The following is an 18,940-nucleotide window of genomic DNA, read 5'->3' as shown; positions in this document are numbered from 1 at the left end:
GCACATGAGTAAAGTTATGTAACTAGTCCTATTGCAGTAAAGGGGCACTAGTCAGGTGAATGAAGTTTATGCACGTGCTTGCAGGATCGGAGCTTTGGAGCAAGGACCATGTTTTAACTTGTATTTGTACAGCACAAAGCACAATAGGAGCTTGATTCTGACTGGGGACTCTGAGAGCCACTGTAATATAACTATTAAGGTGCAGTTTGAAACTGCGGGAGTATTTAAGTGCACGGTTGCCTGAGCTATACCTATTCTGTGGATGAATGAGGACTTCAGTTTTAGGGTCATCCGGACAATATCTTTTTAAGAGACTTAATTCCTATTGCTATTTTTCAAGTTAAACAGCTCAATAGCTTTTACTTTATTATTATTTTTTTTAAAGAAAAGTGAGAGGCTTTTTGCAGGAGTGGGTGGGTGAAATTCTGTGGCCTGCATTGTGCAGGAGGTCAGACTAGATGATCATAATGGTCCCTTCTGACCTTAGTATCTATGAAATGCACCAGTTCCCAGAAAGGACTGGGGGGGGGGTAATCTTCAGCGTGCTGCCTGGGAATTTAGCCTTGGGAGTTCCATTATTGCTAATGGGACTCATGCAGCTTAATTTCATGCAAGCTACACTAAAAATGTACCCCTAGCTGTCTGCAAAATTTCAGTTCTGAAATCAAGCCTCTTAAAAGTTAGAGCAGGATAAACAAACACCTGAAACCCTTCCCGCTCCCTCCACAGTATTTTCTTCTAGTTCACTTTTTATTCAAAAACCAAAAACACACAACAGCTCTATGGATGTAAGCAATTTTAAAAGGGGAAATAGGTATCTGGGCTGACAGCCTGCATGCCAAATTTCAGCTTGCTGCCAATTAAAACGGCAGAGTTATAACCCCTGAAAAAATGTGGTTTTGTTGATGTCTTATCTTTAACTATGCTACTGCGAATGCCACACTGTAATACTTATCTAATAACCCTCCACGCTGTCCCCTTCATTATGGGGCCTCTGTTATTAGGCTGTTCTTGTTAAATGACTGCTATCATCTGGTCCCAAAGTACATTAAATCCCATTATAATTATAAACACACTTCCCTATAACATTCTCTTTAGATTACATTCACACTGCTTTGCCCCTCAGGGTATCTTTATACTAATACCATTCTTATTTGCTATTTTAGCTGACAATATTGGGTCCTACCCTATTTGCATCCTCCAGAGGGAGAAGGGAAAGTCTTTATATCTTTCCCATTACAGATTCATATTTTGATGTCCCCTGGAAACCTCACTTACCTCATTTATTTCATTCACTCTCCCCTGTTATATAAGGAGACCTGGCTTTTAAAAGGTGTTGAACTTTGGTACCAAAGTATGTTGGCCTTTATGAATTGCACCATTCCAGGAGCTCCACTCCAAAGAGTAGCTTTGTAAACAGGCAGTTCGGTGTAACCCAGAGTCTGTCCATCTCTCACTTTTTAAAAAAATCCCTTCTTTTTGTAGAGGCTGCAGCAGTAAATCGTTGCCCCCAGACTTTCACTGCTATTCTTGCGTCACAAGAACCTGCCCTTCCTATAAACTGTGCTTGTTTGGGGTAGTGTCCTTATCCGGTCAAAATAACCATTATCAAGCCGATGTGTACCCAACATTAAACTCTAACAGAAACAGTTTCCAGCCAAAATTTGGCACCAAGCCCATGGGTTTGTCTTTGATACCTTCTCCATCTCTCGAACTCAGGCATCAGTCTCCCTGTACCACTTGCTAGCCAGGGGCTGGGCTCTCAAAGCGCAGACTTTATTAAGCGAGGGAGATTTCTTGTGTAAGGAATCTTGGGGACTGTTCTCGCTTCCTGTTGTTTCAAGTGGCCTTCTCTGGCTTGAAGATTAATTGAAGATTAGGATCGGGGGTTAATTGTGTATTTCTCCGTTTGGGAAGATAGGGTCCTTCCTAGGGTGAGTCTGCTGCGCGTTAGAGTAATTGTGAGGCAGGCTAGGACTGAATGACAGGCAGCCTTATCGTTCGCCTCAATGCAATTGTCACATTAGAAGTTCAACAAGTTTAAAATGTATCTTTTTTAACTTGTCTGTAGCGCAGTCAATTATATCCGCCTGCTTGTTAGGCGGCTTTTCGATGTAATGATTTCATTATTAACACGCTGGGGGGTTAACCCTTTCGCTGCTGCTCCCCACCTTTCGGGGGTGTTGCTAAATGTGGAGGTAGGGGCGTGTGTGTGTGTGTGTGTCAGAGAGAGAAAACACAACCTCGAATCCTGTGCATTAAAGTTGGTGCTACTCAGTGTCTTGTATTAGGTGAGCGCTGCGCACTCATTAATTAAGGCGAGGGTTAATTTAAACCCGGCTCCTTATGATTGTGTTATGGCTTCTTGGCTCACGCACTTAACGAGGCATCAGGAGCTGATTTACGAAGACCAGTCTTTTGATTTCCTCTTCTGGGCAGGGGCGAGGTGGAGAGGGACGCGAGAAGCTGGGAGTTTGGCTGTCAGGCGTGCGGGGGGCGAGGAGACCGTGTGTCCGCTGTCTAACCTAGGAGCTGCGTTTGCAGCCAGGGATCACAATCCAGCAGCCACCCGGTGAAACACCCAACGGCAGGATTGAACCAGTGGAGGTGCGGGGCTCTTGTGTGTCCAGAGCCCGGCCTCCGAGACACGTTTCGTGCCATGCGCTGGGGTGTGTGAACGGGTCCCTCTCGCGCCTGGGCACCTTGTCCTAAAGCCATCCTGCCTGCCCCCATCCACCGCTCGGGAGCCGCTTGTCCTGGGAGCGCACCGCTCCGCCGGGCACCTGTCCACACGCTGCTCCGCGACCTCCCCCTCGCTCCCCCCGAGGGCGCAGCGGGTGCCCGCTCCGAGCCCAGGGGTGCCGCCGGGGCTGCTCTAGAGCCGGATTGGAGGCATTGGCTCCGGTTCATTGATTCCCAAAGGCAGCCTCCTGCTCCTCCATGTTTGTTGTTGGCAGAGGCCAGCGACGCCAAGCGCTGTCCAGCAGCCCTCGGGATCAGCTCCCCCTTCCCTCCCCATCCCCTCCTGCCAGTCTCCAAAGCCAAGCACCGTGAGCAGCCCCCCGCTCCCTTCCTCCCCATGCAACTTTTCGGTGACTTCTTTCGGGATGGGGCAGGAGCCGAGCCAAGGGCTCTCCCCCATCCCCTCCATCTGGCTGCCAGCATCTCCCACGGGCTGGCACGCCTCTGCCCAGGACTTGGGTACCGGTCTGCCTGGCGGAGCAAACCGAGAAGCGATCTCCCCAGTAGCGCTATAATAGACACCCGCCCCCCACACACTCTGCTGTGCCCCCCTGCCCCGCTTGTACCTCCCCAGCTCTGGGCAGGGCAAGCTGACAGGAGACGCTTGGACCCCTTGTCCTTAACGCGGCTGGCTTGAGAGGGGCGGTTTAATAGACCGGAGCAGGAGGGATGCTCAGGGGAAGCGGTTCCCATCTGCGTTCTCCTAATCCGGAGCCTAATTCGGCTGGCACAGAGCTCTGTCTTGGTCCTTCCACACGGATCGCTCTGGTGCGAGTCCCGAGGAAAGGGACCCAGAGCTTTCTGTGGCTTCCCACTCCAAGCCCGGTTTCCTTCGCCTTTCGCATCAGTACGGGAACGGGGGCCCAGCCCAGCATAACACAATGCTTCCCGTGAACCCTGCAAGGTGTAGTTAACGCACAGAATAGTGTAAACCCGGAGGGTCCTGTCTCCGCAATCCGCCTGGGAACAGTCTCCTCCATCCTTGGCAATCAACAGCTGCAGTGCACGATTCACGGACTAAATCATAACACCAGGTTCCAGAGAGACCCGAAAATCGCTTCTCCCTCCCTCCCTCCACCAAACCAGCACTGCTTACCGAGGGGATCAAGTTTGAATTGTGGGGGGGCGTGTGGGATTTGGGGGGCAAGGGATAGTAACTACTCCATCTCGTCCTTTCCGAAGAAGTCCCTCAAGTCTGAATAGGTTAGCAACCCCCCCCCCAGACCCGCAGTGTTGCAGCAATGGGGGGATGGCGCCCGCTTCTGTTCCAACTCCAGGTTCCCGAGAGACAGCCCAGGCAGGTGGAAGTTTCCCTCCTGGGAGCAGCTTCTCCGGCAGAGGCCCAGCATCAAACCTGGGCCCCTGAATAATTCTGGGGCATGCGGAGCTCCCCCAGGGTGGGTGTCCGGGAAGTTTTCTCCTCCGGGATCTCCCCCAGCCCTCCCCCACGGCAGGGTGCAGGCTCCCAGCAGAGACCTCAGCAGCGAGGGGTCTGGCACAGATCGGTTTGGCCCCGCGGGGCGTGCAGGGGCCGGGGTGCTGCGGGGGGAGGGCGCTGCGCCTATGGGTGGGGGTGTGTGTGTGTGGGGGGGGGAGCCGGGTGTGGGCACGAGGCCCGTGCCAGCAGTAAAGATGGTGCCCGGGCCGGGCTTCGCTGGGGTGGGAGCGGCCCTGACGCGGGGCGCAAGCCGGCACGTCAGTCAGCGCGGTGTTGATTTGCTAACCTTAAAGCAGAGAGGAGTTGGAGAGGATGAGAGCGCGTACTGCGAACTGCCGGATCATGCTTCTGCTGCTTTAATAACAAGCAACAGTTCCGCCGCCAAGCCCGCCGGCTGCCGGGAGCCTCCTGCCATGCACTGACAGTGAGTGCCCGGGGCGGGCTTGCGCGAACTTCCTCGGGTTGCTTTAGAGGAGGGGGCGCGGGGAGGGGTGGGGGGTGTTGGTGTTTGCTCCTGAATGGATGCACGGGGAGAGCGATGCAAGGAGATAAATGGTCTTGCCTGTCATTTCTGCCCCTAGCCGGCTCTCCCCTGGGGAAATGGGGGGTCAGCTGGACACCGGGGTGCTTGCAATGGAAGAGGGAGGACTGGGGACGCTGTGGGTTCCGCTGTGTGTGGAAGAAGCTGGCAGGGAGCTGAGAGGCAATTGTTGTGATGTCCTGGCTAATATGTATTCTGAAGGGCTCGCAGGAGAAAAATGTGACTTCCCCTCCTTATTTATTTGTTGCGTGGGGAGGTGGAGCCCTGTGATGGTTTCAGAGCGAGAAGGCTCGGGTCTGGGCTGGGGGGGGGGGGGTTAACGGGCGGGTTGGGGAAGCGATTTTCCTCTTTTCTTTTTCTTCTTTCTTTTTTTGGTTAGTTTCGCAAATAGCGTCTCGGGAAGGTTGGGGTTGTGCCGGCACCCTCGCTTTTCTGTCGCTTCAGCCTTGTTTGCTTGCAAAGATGCATTTTATTTTTGTAAATGTTTGGTGCCCAGTGTTGTAATCCAAACGCCTTGGTGCGGTCTGAAAAATAACAATTTCCCCCCGGCTGGGTTCATTCCAGCCTTTGCACCTGATGACTGTTTGATGCCTTGTAAATACAGCGGCGTCTGTCTTTTCATGGTCCAGCTCAAAACTTCCTTCGCCGGGTGCAAATCTCGAGCCCCGGCGGTGGCTGGACACGTTGGGAGCGAGCAGGATAGCCAGCCACAATCGAGCTCGCGTCCCTCCCCGGCCCTACGTGACAGTTCCCTGGACAGGGCTCCGTCCATGGTGGTGTTGCTCCATGTAATCCAGGCTGATCTGCATTTGATCTTGATTATATATGGCCAGGTGCTGTTTAGCTGAGACAAATACCCCCCGCCCGCCCCAGAAGAGAGTCGTGTGACTGTGAAAGTAGCTTTTGCGCGAATTACAATATTTTGCATCCCGTCTTCCAGTGTTCCCCTTTCTTCCTCTGCGCTTCTCCCTTGTCCCCCGGGTTTAACCATTCAGCGCAGGCGGTGGGTTCGGGGTGAGGGGGGGTTCCAGCCGCTCAAACGCTGTTCGGTTATTTTTCTTTCTTTCTTTGATTTTGGTGGTTGAAGTTTGTTGAAAGCGACCCGAGCAGGGGGGGAGAGGGGGACTGGTGGTTATCTTGCGCGATAGAAGCCGTGATTTTCATTGGCTCCAAAGTGCGGAGCTGGGCTCCCTCCTCTGCGCAATAACTAAAACAGATGCTGCTGGTTTCCCCGTGATTTGTGCTGGTGGATGTGTGGGTCCCGGAGGGGTAGGTGTTCTGTTGGGGTGCTGGAGGTGGGGTGCTGGGGAGGGGGAAGGACGAACGCACGCTGCTGCTGCAACTTGGTCTAACAAGCCCCAACCCGGAGCTGATAAAGGATTTTAATAGTTCACTCATTAACCCTTCCGACTCGCCCCTGGCAGCTTTGTTCTCGGGCGAGGTGCCTTTCCCCAGGGCTAAGGAAACGCGCACAGCGGCGGCTCTGAGGCTGAAGCCCCGGCGTTAGTGCCCGGTTGGGGAAGAAGCTCCGCCGCTTTTCCCGGGGCTTTCCCATTCCTTCCCCGATCCAGCATGTTACGGGCCGCGGCAAGGTGCGAGGGGGCAGCGGGGGCCCCCGGGTCGGAGCCCCTTTTTCCCCTCGGGCAGCCGAGGAGCAGGAGCCCCCGAGGCTGGGTTTGGGGGCGGCGTGGGGTGCGCCCCGCTACCTCGGCGGGGTGTGGAATCACGGGCGGGAGCCGGGGCTTGGAGTCCCCCTGGGCAGGATTTGGGGGTCTCGCCCGAAGGCTGAGTCTGGGGGTGTCTCCGGGGCAGGGGGAGCTGGGTTGGGGGGTCAGTCCCGGAGGAGGGGAGCCGAGGGGGGTGTGTCTCCAGGAGGGGGCCGATCGGAGGGGTGTCTCGGGGCTCCCCCCGCCCCCGCTCGCTGCCAGCGGACAAAGGCGGTAGGAGCGGCCCCGCGGCGGGCTGGGGCAGCGGAGCAGGCTGCCCTGGCCCGGGGTCCTGGGGCGGAGCGGGGTGTCCGCCCGGCGGGACCCCTCTTGCTTCACGCCCTCTACGGCGCTGGCGCCGGGCTCCGCCTGCCGCTCCGTTCTGGGGGGCCGGGCACCAAGCCTGCGTGGGGAAGGGGCGAGCCGGTAGGGTGGGAGAGGAAGCCAGTCCCCGGGCCACAGATCTGCCCCCCCTTCCCGTGGGGTGCTGGGGGGCAGCGGGCACGAGGGGGTAGAGGGGTGGCCCCTTGGGTGGAGGGCGTGTGACTGTATTTAGGGGAGAGGCCCCCCTGGGTACCAGGTGTGGGTAGGACTCTGTGTTGTGGGGGGTGGGGGGGGTGTCTGACAGGCGGTGGGGGTGGTAGCTCCCAAAACAAGGTTTGCAGATTTAAGGAGGGTGGCTATGATTTCTTTGGGGTTCTGGGGGAGAAGCCTGGACACCTCCCCGCCTTCAGCTTCCAACAACAAGAGGTCTCCCCATTCCCCCAGGTTTCATTGTCTCCATGTCACAAAGGTGCCTGGAGGGTGACTCCATTTATCAGCCAGGCGAGCTGGGCTGTGCAAGGCCAAGGAGTGCTGCAGCTTGGAACCCAGCAACCCTCCCCGTGTCCCCTCTGTGCCTTTCAGCCCTTGTAAAGGGAAGTAGGTTTCTGATGTTTTTGGAGCTTTTACTGCCACAGTTTCCAGGCTCCAAAACTTAGTTGTAGAAACTTTGTATGCAACTTGCTGACAAAATCCTAAACTAAAAGTTCTTTCCCCCTTTATTTCCCCCTTCCTTTATTTTGTTTTCACAGACAACGGGCACCCAAAGCTAGTCCCGGATTGAGCAAAGAAAGACACCCTAATGACTAAATCTCAGGCGCACTATGGATTTGACTAAAATGGGTCTGATACAGCTCCAGAACCCCAGCCACCCCACGGGGCTCCTGCACAAAGCCAACCAAATGCGCCTTGCAGGGACTCTGTGTGATGTGGTCATCATGGTGGACAATCAGGAGTTCCATGCTCACAGGACAGTGTTGGCTTGCACTAGTAAAATGTTTGAAATCCTGTTCCACCGCAACAGTCAGCATTATACCCTGGACTTTCTTTCACCAAAGACTTTTCAGCAGATACTGGAATATGCTTACACGGCCACCCTCCAGGCTAAAGTTGAAGACTTGGATGATCTTCTTTACGCAGCCGAGATCCTAGAAATAGAATATCTGGAAGAACAGTGTCTGAAGATCTTGGAGACCATTCAGGCTTCTGATGAGAATGATACAGAAGTCAACATGACGGATGGTGGCACTGAAGAGGAGGAGGATAGGAAATCTAGGTACATCAAAAACCTATTTATCTCCAAGCATTCCAGTGAAGAGAGCAGTTATGCCAGCATGGCCAGTCAGAGTTTAACGGGGGCAATGGTGGAGCAGAGCCCATCTGTCTCCACTTCATTTGGACTCTCCGCGATGAGCCCCACAAAGGCTGCTGTGGATAGTTTGATGACCATTGGGCAGTCATTATTGCAAGGAGCTCTGCAGCAGAACGCCTCCGAGGACTTGCACTCCACGAGCAGCCATCACCACAGCCTCTCTGAAGTGAAAACAGAAGTGATGCAAGTGGAGGAGGCTTCTAGCCATGAAAGCCCAAGGACGGCCGAGTCCAGCACTTCTGGAGGGGACAAGTCTGATGACAAAAGCAAGGAAGACCCCGGTACTCCCACGCGTAGCAGTGTTATCACAAGTGCCCGTGAACTTCATTATGCCCGGGATGAGAATGCAGAGCAGCCCCTCGAGGTGGGCCAAGGAGTGCCAGTCGGACCGGAGCACTCGATTTCTCAAAGTGAGAAACACCTGAGTATATATTCAGTGCTACCAAATCACAAAACTGACTCGATGCTCAGCATGCCGTCCTCCATGACGCCGGCTCTTCACATGCAGCCAGCTCTTGCCGTGTCCATGGACTTCAGCGCTTATGGGGGGCTTCTGCCTCAAGGCTTTATTCAAAGGGAGCTGTTCAGTAAGCTGGGTGAATTGGCAGCTGGCATGAAAACTGAAAACCGAGCCATTAGTGAACAGTGCAGTGTTTGTGGAGCAGAACTGCCGGACAACGAGACGGTGGAACAACACAGGTAAGTCCTCTGCACTTGTTTAGTCTTGATGTGGCAGCAAGTCTCTCCTCACATTTGATGGTTCGTGTCACAATCAGCTTGTTTTGTATTTTTTGTTTTTTCTTCAGTTGAATTTAGTGCTGGCTGGTTTGACCTCAGTAGAGGAAAATGAATTCCATCTGCGGGTAATTCACCCCTGTGCATAGGGCTTGCGTGAAGCCTGTGCATCACTCTTCAGTTCCTGCTTAAGACATCAAGAAGTGGGATGTTAGTGGTGCGTAGGCCTCTTGCTGGCCCTTTGCACATGTGTGAATTTACTGCATTCTCAACGGGGTAAAGCATTAACAAGCTGCAAACTAAATAAGGGAACGCCCGGGGAGAGGATTGTGATGGGGCCCCTTGTCTGTTGAGAACCGCTCTGAGCTTCACCAACTTACTTCGCCAAGACAATGAGTTACGGTCACTACCTGGCCAGATTTGAGCCCACAACCCAGATACGAAAAATTCTATATCTTATTACCAGTTCCATACGACGTGCGCTTCCTTCTTTGGGTTGAAAAGAGGCCTGGCACTCAACTCAGACAATAGTCTGTCCTTTTCTTGCCCCATGTCCTAACATGCATTCAGATGCCAGGGCTATGCATGTGCTGTAATTGGTTTTTTTTATAACATTGGAATGAGGCATGTTGGATTCTCACATTCTGCTCCAGAGAGTTTGGGATTTTTCTCTCTGCCTTCTGGATTGATATAGAGTGTAAAATTAACAATCTCATGATGCCACTCACCCATTAAGTAACTGCATATGAAATACTTACCTTCTTGCTTCTCAGACGAGTGTCAGATGATGACTTTGGTGTCACAGTGATCAGAGTTTGAAGCTAGAGAATGTCCAGAGTAACTACAATGTCAGTGCCAAGTATCAGAGTGGTAACCGTGTTAGTCTGTATCCACAAAAACAACGAGGAGTCCGGTGGCACCTTAAAGCCCAACAGATTTATTTAGGCATAAGATTTCATGGGTATCTGAAGAAGTGGGGTTTTAACCCCCGAAAGTTTATGCTTAAATAAATCTGTTCGTCTTTAAGGCGTCACCAGACTCCTCGTTGGTTTTTGACACTGTCAGTGGTGTTTCTCTAGGCTTACGCATACTGTGAAAGAGATCAGAATCTAGCCTTTAGTGGGTCTGTTGGAGCCAATCAGGCAGGCTGATCCGCACAGATGGACCTCTGTGCTGGCACAGAGCCCTGTTGGTTGGTAGGGCTCATTGTGGGTGTAAGGGTCTGCCGGTGAGCATCAGCTTGTGGGGTCAGGGCTCAGATTTTCCTGTCCTAAGCTGTAAGAGCAGGAACTCTTAACTTGTTCCTGCATTTGGATATGCTAATATCACAGGGGTAGGAACTGACTGAACAGCCTTGTGAAGGGCTGCTTGATCCCTGTGCAGACATTTGTACTGGTTCTACCGACGTGTCAGCATTTCATGGTGTGTGTATGTGTGTGTAAGCCATGTTGCAGCCCCTCTGTTCCGTGGGGGTGACAAAAGTACATGACAGTCCAATCTCCTGTTAGTAGAATTCAAATCATGGATGACGCTAGAATTCCTAGGAGTCTCTGAAGTATTCAGACTGAGCATCTTTCAGTATTTGAACGGACCAACAAGTTTAATTAGTTTTAATGTACATAATATATACACGAGGCTCTGGCTGTTTGTCTTGTTGTGCCATCCATAAATGATCAAGGATTATCCGTAGCTCACAAAGGGCCTTGGAACATCAATTGCCTGTTCAACTTGTTACATTTTAAGTACAGCCTGGCAGCCTTAACTTTGGGATTTTCACCCTCACATGGGTTTGTCAGACTCTTCAGATGGCATCTTAGTGCAGTTTGACTGTGTGTGTGTGCATTGTGATGCCAGCTCTATTTAAACAAATAGGTGATAGCAGCATGCTAGCAATCCCCATTGGCAAAACAGATTTCTTTTTTGTTTACTCTGATGATATGTAAACAGCAGCTTCCTGCATTGTCATTCTAGAGCATGGATATAATCCATTGGAGATTGTGTAATTTTTTTTTAAATAGACACAATGGGCCAGGGCCTGAGCTGATGTAAATTGGATCTAGAGCTATACTGACTTACACCAGTTGAGGATCTGGGCTGATGTGCTTACTATAAAGCGATGCAGGCTAAATGTCATTGAAAAGCAGCTGCAGTGCATGGCTGGAGAGAATTTGAACATGGCTATCTGCCATGTTCTTAAATGTCTTCCTTTCTCCTTTCTAAAGTACAAAGAATAACAATTGATGCTCCTGCACGTACCACAGAAACTATTTTAGAAACTCTCTGAGAGGTCAGCTTGAAAGAGATTAAATTGAGAACTTCAATGCTGAATCTGCTCTAGAGTTCCCATTGCTGATCAATAATCTTCCACCGTTGCTGAGTCTCATTGTCAGGTTAGAACCTTCCTAATTCACACCCATGATTAGGAGACTCATTGTGAATGACTAAATGTTTTGAATGAGAGGACAAACATTTAAAACCAGGTTTCTGCATCATGAGATGTACTTGTTTCTGTAGCTGCAATTGTAGTTCTGGTTTAAATGATTTGATAACGTAATGCACTTCAGTAGCTTTTGTACTGTAATAAGGTCGCCGTTCTGACCTATTCACAATTTTTTCACTAGTTTAACTAAGTGTCGTTTTTTAAAAGATTGAGTTTAACCAATACCAAACCCTGCGTGGACACTCCTAATTTGATTCAAACCTGGCTTGTGTATGTTTAGCTTGTCAGTAAATTTACCAATACAAGCTAAATCCATGTAAGCCAATTTTTAAACTCATAAGAATGACCATACTGGGTCAGACCCAATGGTCCATCTAGCCCAGTACCTTGTCTTCCAACAGTGGCCAGTGTGTCAGATGGTTCTGTTCATTCCCACTGAACCAGGCAATTGAGGGATGCATCCTCTGTCTTCCAGTCTTTTAGCTTCTGGCAATTGGAGTCTTAGGGACACCCAGAGCTCGGGGATGCATCCCTGACCATCTTGGCTAATAGCTGCTGTTGGGCTTGTGCTCCATGAATTTATCAAATTGTTTTTTGAACCCAGTTACGCTTTCAGCCTTCACATCGTCCCCGGCAACAAGTGCCACAGGCTGACTGCGGTTGTATAAAGAAGGACTTCCCTTTGTTTGTTTGTTTTTGTTTTTTTTGTTTTTTAAACGTGCAGTCTATTAATTTCATTGGGTGATGCCTAGTTCTTGTGTTATGTGACGGGGCTGTATCACTTCCCTCTTCACTTTCTCTACACCATTAATGATTTTATAGATCTCCATCGTATCCCTCTTCAGTTGTTTCTTTTCTAGGATGACCAGTCTGAGCCTTTATAAGACTGTTTAGAGGGTTGGGGCCTGGGTTAAAAACCATCCCTTTAAATTGCTGCTTCTCTTTTATAGAGAAGGCCTTAATAACATGAGTATTTACTACAAGCCTTTGCTGTTACATTTTTCTACAAAATGGGGAGAATATGCTGTTTTAAATCTGTATTGCTGAAGTCCTACTGTATTTATGAAGCTATGAGCAGTGTTTTATACTTGGAATTTTGGGACCTGTAATGCTCCACTGAGGCCGCTCTATCCGAGGTAGCAATAGTGGAAGTTACAGCACAGACAGGGCACAGGTGTCTCTTACCCCTATTTTGTCTAACTCTAGAGTAGGTTTAGATGGCATACATGAGTCCTGATTACTCTATTACTGACTGGAGCTGCCCCAGTGGAAAATTACAGGCCGCAGGTTTTTTTAGGGCCTGGTAAGACTCCCATGGAGATTGGTGGGCTTTGGATCAGGCTCGGAGTGGAGGTGTGAAGAATTTGTCTGAATAAACTACATTAACGTGCCATGGATGTCTCTGTCCAAACTCTTGATTGTGCTCTACCCTATCGTTCGTTCTAGAAAATCTGAGGTTCTGGAGTTGCTTGAAGCTATCTGCTTCAGAGAGAGCAGAGGCTTGGCCATGCTGAAGTCGCTGCGGTATGGCTGTTTAGTCACCAAGCTGATTAGCAGCAGTTGTGTGGGTTTTTTTATGTTTTAAACTTGAAGTGATCTTTGTGAGGTGCCAGCAGGTTCATTTTTAGCCCAGATGTAAGCTACAACTAAATGTCAATGGCTTCTTTTGTTTCTTCCCACCCTTTCTGGAGACTGGGTACACAGAGCCTCAGCTTAAACATAGAGGGGTCTTCTGCGCTGACTTGGTTAGTGAATATTTCCACTTGCCCATGCTGTGTTTGTGAACCAAGACCGATGGTCTTTAAGGCTGTCAAGGAAGCAATTGAACATGCAAGGCTGGGACAATTACATTTGGAAACAGTAACGTCTGTGTGGGTAGAGCTATTTATTTTATATATTTATTTTTTAAGGATGCAGGTGCCTGCCGTAGACCATAGTTTGTGTCAAAACCACAGTAGAAGTGCCACTGGTTTACCGTAGTATTATCAAGAGCATATTAAGGAACCAATAGGTCCCCACAATCTGTAGTGTTCAGCTGACATAGCTTTATTTTTTTCCCTCTCGGTTGTGTGTTTCCTACCGTTTTTCATTAGTATAAGGATGTGCAAGTGGATAATGTGGGCAATAAATATCATCATTCCTTTTGGCTAGTCACTATGTATTTGTACTATGATAGTGTCTCGAGGCCCCTAGATCCAAACATCTAATAAGGGATGGTCCCCATGCTGAAGAGCTTACAGTCTAAACACATCAGAGAGAGGGTGGGAGAAAGGAAATATTGTTAGTTCTATTTTTACCCAAGGGAAACTGAGGCACTGAGGTTGTGACTTGTCTCAGGTTATGCAGAGAGTCCAACATACTGTGGGACCCAGGAGATCTGGATTTAATTCCTATCTAGTGGCTTAGTGACCCAACCATCTCTCCTTTCTTGATGGAGTTGTCGTCCGATGATGCCATTTTGTAACACAATTTATTAATAAAGAACAGTTAATTATGACCTTTTGGAAGCAGAACCATCACAATGATCTGTTCAAGGTTTGGAGTACCAGCCGAATTTTTGTCCGGAACATCTAAACTGTTTTAAAATCCATATTTTCTTTACTGAGCTTATGATTCTGACTAATTGTGTATTGAGTTTGCACCTTTATTCTTTTTTTTAAATAAAAGATTTCATTCTAGGTCCAGTGAAGTTCAAACTTAATCTAATGTTGGTATTGATTGCAGCTTCTAATTGAAGGGGAAAAAAGCTGTATTTCAACAACCTTTTTGTATTTGAAAAACCACTCATGAACTTTGAAAATCGCTGTTATACTAAATTGAACTTGCACAGTTTGTTTCTATCATGAAGTCAAAATATTTAAACTTATGGTGGCTTTTAATTTTATTTAAAATTGGATTTTTTTAAACAGTGGAACAAACTACAGGTGCAGGATAAGATTCACAAACTTAATTACCTGTAAGGTATTCTCTTCCACCTGTCGTATGTTGTTGTTGGATTGTATGCTTTTCAGTCAGGGACTGTTTCTCTCTCTGTCCCCAATTTTGCAAACACTTAAGCACGTGCTTAACTCTTTTACCCATCAGTAGTTGCACTGGGTTCAGTGGGACTACTCTGGTGTAAGTATTTAGAGGGTCAGGGCTTATTTATTCGGTGCCCGAAGAAACAGCGCCTCAATCCTGATTGGGATCTTGAGAGCTACTTTAATATACAGTTTGGCTGTATTCTATGCACAGCATTGTGTAACGTGGAGATCCTTGGATGAAAGGCCGTTCTCTTTAACAAGCAAGGATAGAATGGCTATCCATGCCATCTTTTACACCAACTATATAAATTAATGGTTACATGATTGAGGCAGAGTTGCTTAGTCGTTGGAACAGACTGCTGCAGAGTCTGGATTCATGAGTTCTATTCCCAGCGTAAGATGCTTAAGACCAAATTTTCAAAATTGTTCACTGGCTTTGGATACCTGACTTGAGCCACTTAAGGCCTGATGCCCCTTCAAACCATTTACTGAATAGCAACTGCTGTTTAATGACAGTGGTACCATGAGTGAAAGTTGGGAATGTGCCAGGGCAATTGACTGGTCACCTCATCCGTGATCTATGTCCAGTTGTAGCGTAGAATCCCAAGTCCATTCTGGCATCCCAGAATATGGTGCAGGAGATGTAGCTACAGCGCACGACCTATTTCTTTTTATATGCATGTTCCCTTTGCCAAAGCACACTTTGGGGTGCAGTTTCTACCGATACTGTGAATTTTGTGGGAAGTCCTTTGGAGTGAAGTGACCTTAGTGTTCATTTTAGAGAAGCTTTGGGATAGTTCATATATAAATAGTCAGTGAATCTGTATTTCTAATGATATGCAGCAGCCCAACGTACCTTCTGTAGAACTCATTGGTTTTCTGTAGAACTCATGGCAGGGATAGACTCACCCCAATGTGTTTAAGGATGAAATTGTTAGATTGGAAGCTCTTTGGGGCAAGGACTGTCTGTCTGTTCTGTGTTTGTACAGCACCCAGCCCCATGGGACGCTGGTCCATGACAGGGGTTCCTGGGTGCCACCACAGTACAATAATTACTAATACTCTAAAATGCTTTTGTAAGGGGGGAAACCACAATGCTGGCTAAGAATACATGCAGTTTTTAATGCCTGGCAATTTTAATGCCACTAAACTTGTTGATTTTTTTTCTTAATATGGAGCTGTGACAGTAAGACTGTAGTGTATCTTAAGCAGCTGGATAGGGAAGTATAGCTGCTTTTTGGCTCTTTCTTTGCCAGGCTCACCTCCATTTATCTTTTGAGTGGATTAGCTGACTATTGTAATATTAATGCCATTAGACCCACTGGCACCGTGCAACATGTCACAGCAAGAAACAGATGCAGTATACCATTAAAGTAATAAATCTGATAAATCAGATCCCAAGTGCTTTGTGAGATGTTATTAGTGTTAATTTTGGTAGCCTGATACAGTAGTTGTGGTTTTTTTGTTTGTGTAATTTTTTAATTTTAAGCAGTCAGCAATATGTGTCGGTAAGCTTTGCTGCAGTCTGAATCAAAACAATTCCCCTTCCTCCCCCCACCAAAAAAACCTCCCAAACTCGGACACTGATTATTTCCAGAGTTTGAAAGACAACTTAGCAGGCTCTTGTTCCTTGCTGATGGACCTTATTAGTGGCACCTGGCATCATAACATGTTAATAGAAACCAGCATTCTCCTACTGCGTGGTCACTGACAAGTAGCTCTGTCAGTTTGAGCTTGCCATGCGAGGAAGTTCTTATTAGCTTTATGGGTAAGAGAACTTGCCCTGTTCAGGAAATGAATGTTGCAGTTAAGGTCCACAGCTCTGACCCTGATCATGTAACCTGTGAGCGCCAGCGGAGACCCCGCTCAGGATGCTTGGGATTTCAGGCTTTCTCTGGTTCTTGTCATATGTAAAGAGGGAATACATTGTGGTATGTTGCAGCCTTGAACTTTTGATTTATTCAGTGGGGGGGGACTTAACCATTTCCATACAGAGAACATAGCGTGAAGAGGGAAGAGTTCTTTTTAAGTGTACTATTTTGTTCAATCAATCAGGCATCGCTCTCTGCTTTCTTTAGTGGTGTGGGGGATGGATACCTCTTGAAAGCAGAAATCTAAAATTCATCTTGCCGGGAACAGCAATATTTCCCCTATTCCTGGTAGGAGTTTTTTGTAGTTTCCCAGAGAAATACCATTGTTCTTTCCTTGTGAAATTTTCAAATCCTCTTGTAGTTTAAGATGCAGATATGTTTGCGGGAGGAATATAACCTATGTAATGCTGCCAGAAAAGTAGTGATTTTTTTCTGAACAAAAGGTTCTTACAATAATTAGTCTCTAACAGCGCTATTTAGAGACTAAAGTGTCTCGGTACAGTAAATACAATATTTTGATTGGGAAAATAATTTTTGGTGGGTTTTTTTGCTATGCTCTTATTAATTTTTTTTTTACCTTGTTTAAGCCAAAGTCTGAGGGTACAACAAAGATGACTCCACATTAATGGATGAGTACAGTGATGAGGATGTTATCAGTGCCTAGACAGCACTTTCACCTTTCCAAAATTGCTTGCTTGCTTGCTCATGATCCCTGTCATCTGCTCCATCTGGGCAGTCCCTGTGTCTCTACAGAGCTCTGTTGACTTCAGAATTGGAGCCTTGAGTTTTAAGCCAAACATCATTCAGTTAGGAAGGGGTTTCATTTTCCAAAGTGCTCTTGCTTCATTGCCTTTAGGAAAGGTCAGTAAGATTTCCTGCATATTTATAGCTCTTAACTTGAACAGTAAACTAATATTTGGTGAAAGAAAACTCATTGATTGGATGGAAAAATGGGCTGCAGAAATTTTGTGGTATTTCATGAGTGATATTAACATAAATGTGTTTTTCCTCGCTTGGAAATGTGGCAGAATGCCCTACAATAACTTTGGCAACCTTAAACTTTTGACCAAGTATATCAGCAACCTTATCTGTGTGTGTTTGATACAGACTCAATTGGTTACACTGTTCACTGTGTGTGTGTATAATGTGTTCCTTGTCTATAGTAAAGTGATCTGCATTTTCCTTTTAGTTCATAATTAGCAACAATTTTATCTCCCCCCGCCCCCTTTGACAGCTTCAAGAGAGACTTTAAATGAGTAATTACTAAATATTTCCCGGCAGCCAAACACGGGGCCATGGCATCTCCTGTTGCAAAAGTGAAAAATATTTCTATTTTGCAGTTAATTTTAGTGGCAGGCAGATCATGTTAACTGGATGTAATTGCTTCCAGATATGGCAGAGGGTTTTGTGTGTTAGGATGAAGGGTCTGGTAAGTGCTCACTTCCTGTGTAAATTAGCCTATTCCATTCATTCTTTCATTCTGGGTAGTCCTGGATTGTGTCATTCTTCTTACAATTTTTTCCCCTGGTCTGGTGTTAGGCAGCTAAGTGCTTTATGGTAGGTTTAATTCTTCGTTTGGCATTGGTCACTCCCTCACCTTAGCATGCAAGTCACCGTCAAAAGATCTAAGGTTGGCTTTGAATGCCTGTTCCAACTCTTCCAACATTTGTCTTTCTCTACTAGTAAAGCACAAAAAGGCCTACTAGTGTGCATGCACATTGATTATAAGACTGAACAACTTGTTTTGCAGTCATCGCTGCAATAATTTGAAGCTGTGTAGGGTCATTTTAAAAAAAAAACAAAAAACCCTTATCAGACAAACTTACATTTTTGAAGCAATGCAAATGTAGCTGCTGTGCAGGAGAAATAAAGCTAGGAATTAGAATGCTGGGACTAGGGAGAGCTAGAGTATATTATCTGAAACTTTCCCTCACTAACCTGTTCTCCAGGGCCTTGTGGGCACCTTTAATTTATAAAAAAAAAAAAAAAAAAAAGCTTTAAAACTCTTTCCAGGTAGGTACAGCATAGTTTGAATAAACCACATAGCCGAGTAATAAGGAACTTGCACACAAGAGTGCTGACAAAAACATTGCAATTTTATTTTAGCAAAAAACTACTGTTTTTGTTACTGACTTTTAATAAATACAGACAAAATTGTTGACTGTGCATGGTATTTTTTTATAATTGACTAAAAAGTTTCTGTTTTAGAGAAAAAAACAATCCAACCTAGGCCTTTTAACTAAGGCAATAATTTCGGATCCAGTGATTCCTTTTTAACTGTCTGAGTTTAGTTAGATGGTTAAATACAAAACAAAGATTTGTTTCCTTGTCAGAAGTTTTTGTTTTTATTTGTGAAAAGGTTAACTGTTGTAAAATAATAAACTCAAGTAAAAGTCAGACAACAAGTAAAATAGTTGTAAAACTAACTGAAACAACATATACAAAGGGGTGTGTGTCTGTGTGTATATAAATATGGGTGCACGCACGCAGACGGAGACAAAGTATGTTAGCATGGGTAAAAATACAAATGATCATCACAGGTATAGGATACTTCTGTGCAAATGTTTGATACTTTTTAACTTCTACGTTTACCTTCATATATGAAACAGTTTCAGTTCAATAGTGGAGTCTGTTCTTTTATGCTAAGAATAATTATGGAACATTCAAAATCTTTATCCAGACTGGACAGTAGTTATCTCTTAGGGCATTTTTAAGGTACCCATTATTATGGTATCTGAGTACTGGCTAGGA

General features: G+C 47.0%; 1 protein-coding gene across 3 annotated transcripts in view; it reads left to right on the top strand.

Annotated features, from left to right (window-relative positions):
- The first annotated feature begins 4,458 nt into the window (after positions 1-4,458).
- The window catches only part of ZBTB16 (zinc finger and BTB domain containing 16), a 166,588-nt gene continuing 152,106 nt past the window's right edge, over positions 4,459-18,940 (top strand). Inside the window, exons 1-3 of one of the 3 annotated variants that reach the window (XM_074936694.1) lie at positions 4,511-4,604; positions 6,146-6,313; positions 7,501-8,819. In XM_074936694.1, coding sequence (XP_074792795.1) covers positions 7,573-8,819 — 1,247 coding nt within the window. In that variant the 5' untranslated portion in view covers positions 4,511-4,604; positions 6,146-6,313; positions 7,501-7,572. Of the gene's footprint in view, positions 4,605-5,875; positions 5,991-6,145; positions 6,314-7,500; positions 8,820-18,940 lie in introns of those variants that run through there. The other 2 variants (XM_074936695.1, XM_074936696.1) reach the window with 2 other exon arrangements.

The sequence above is a fragment of the Natator depressus genome, chromosome 22 (assembly GCF_965152275.1).
Source record: "Natator depressus isolate rNatDep1 chromosome 22, rNatDep2.hap1, whole genome shotgun sequence".
Taxonomy (NCBI): domain Eukaryota; kingdom Metazoa; phylum Chordata; order Testudines; family Cheloniidae; genus Natator; species Natator depressus.
The sequence above is the reverse complement of the archived record's forward strand: the minus strand, read 5'-3'. Positions and strand labels throughout refer to the sequence as shown.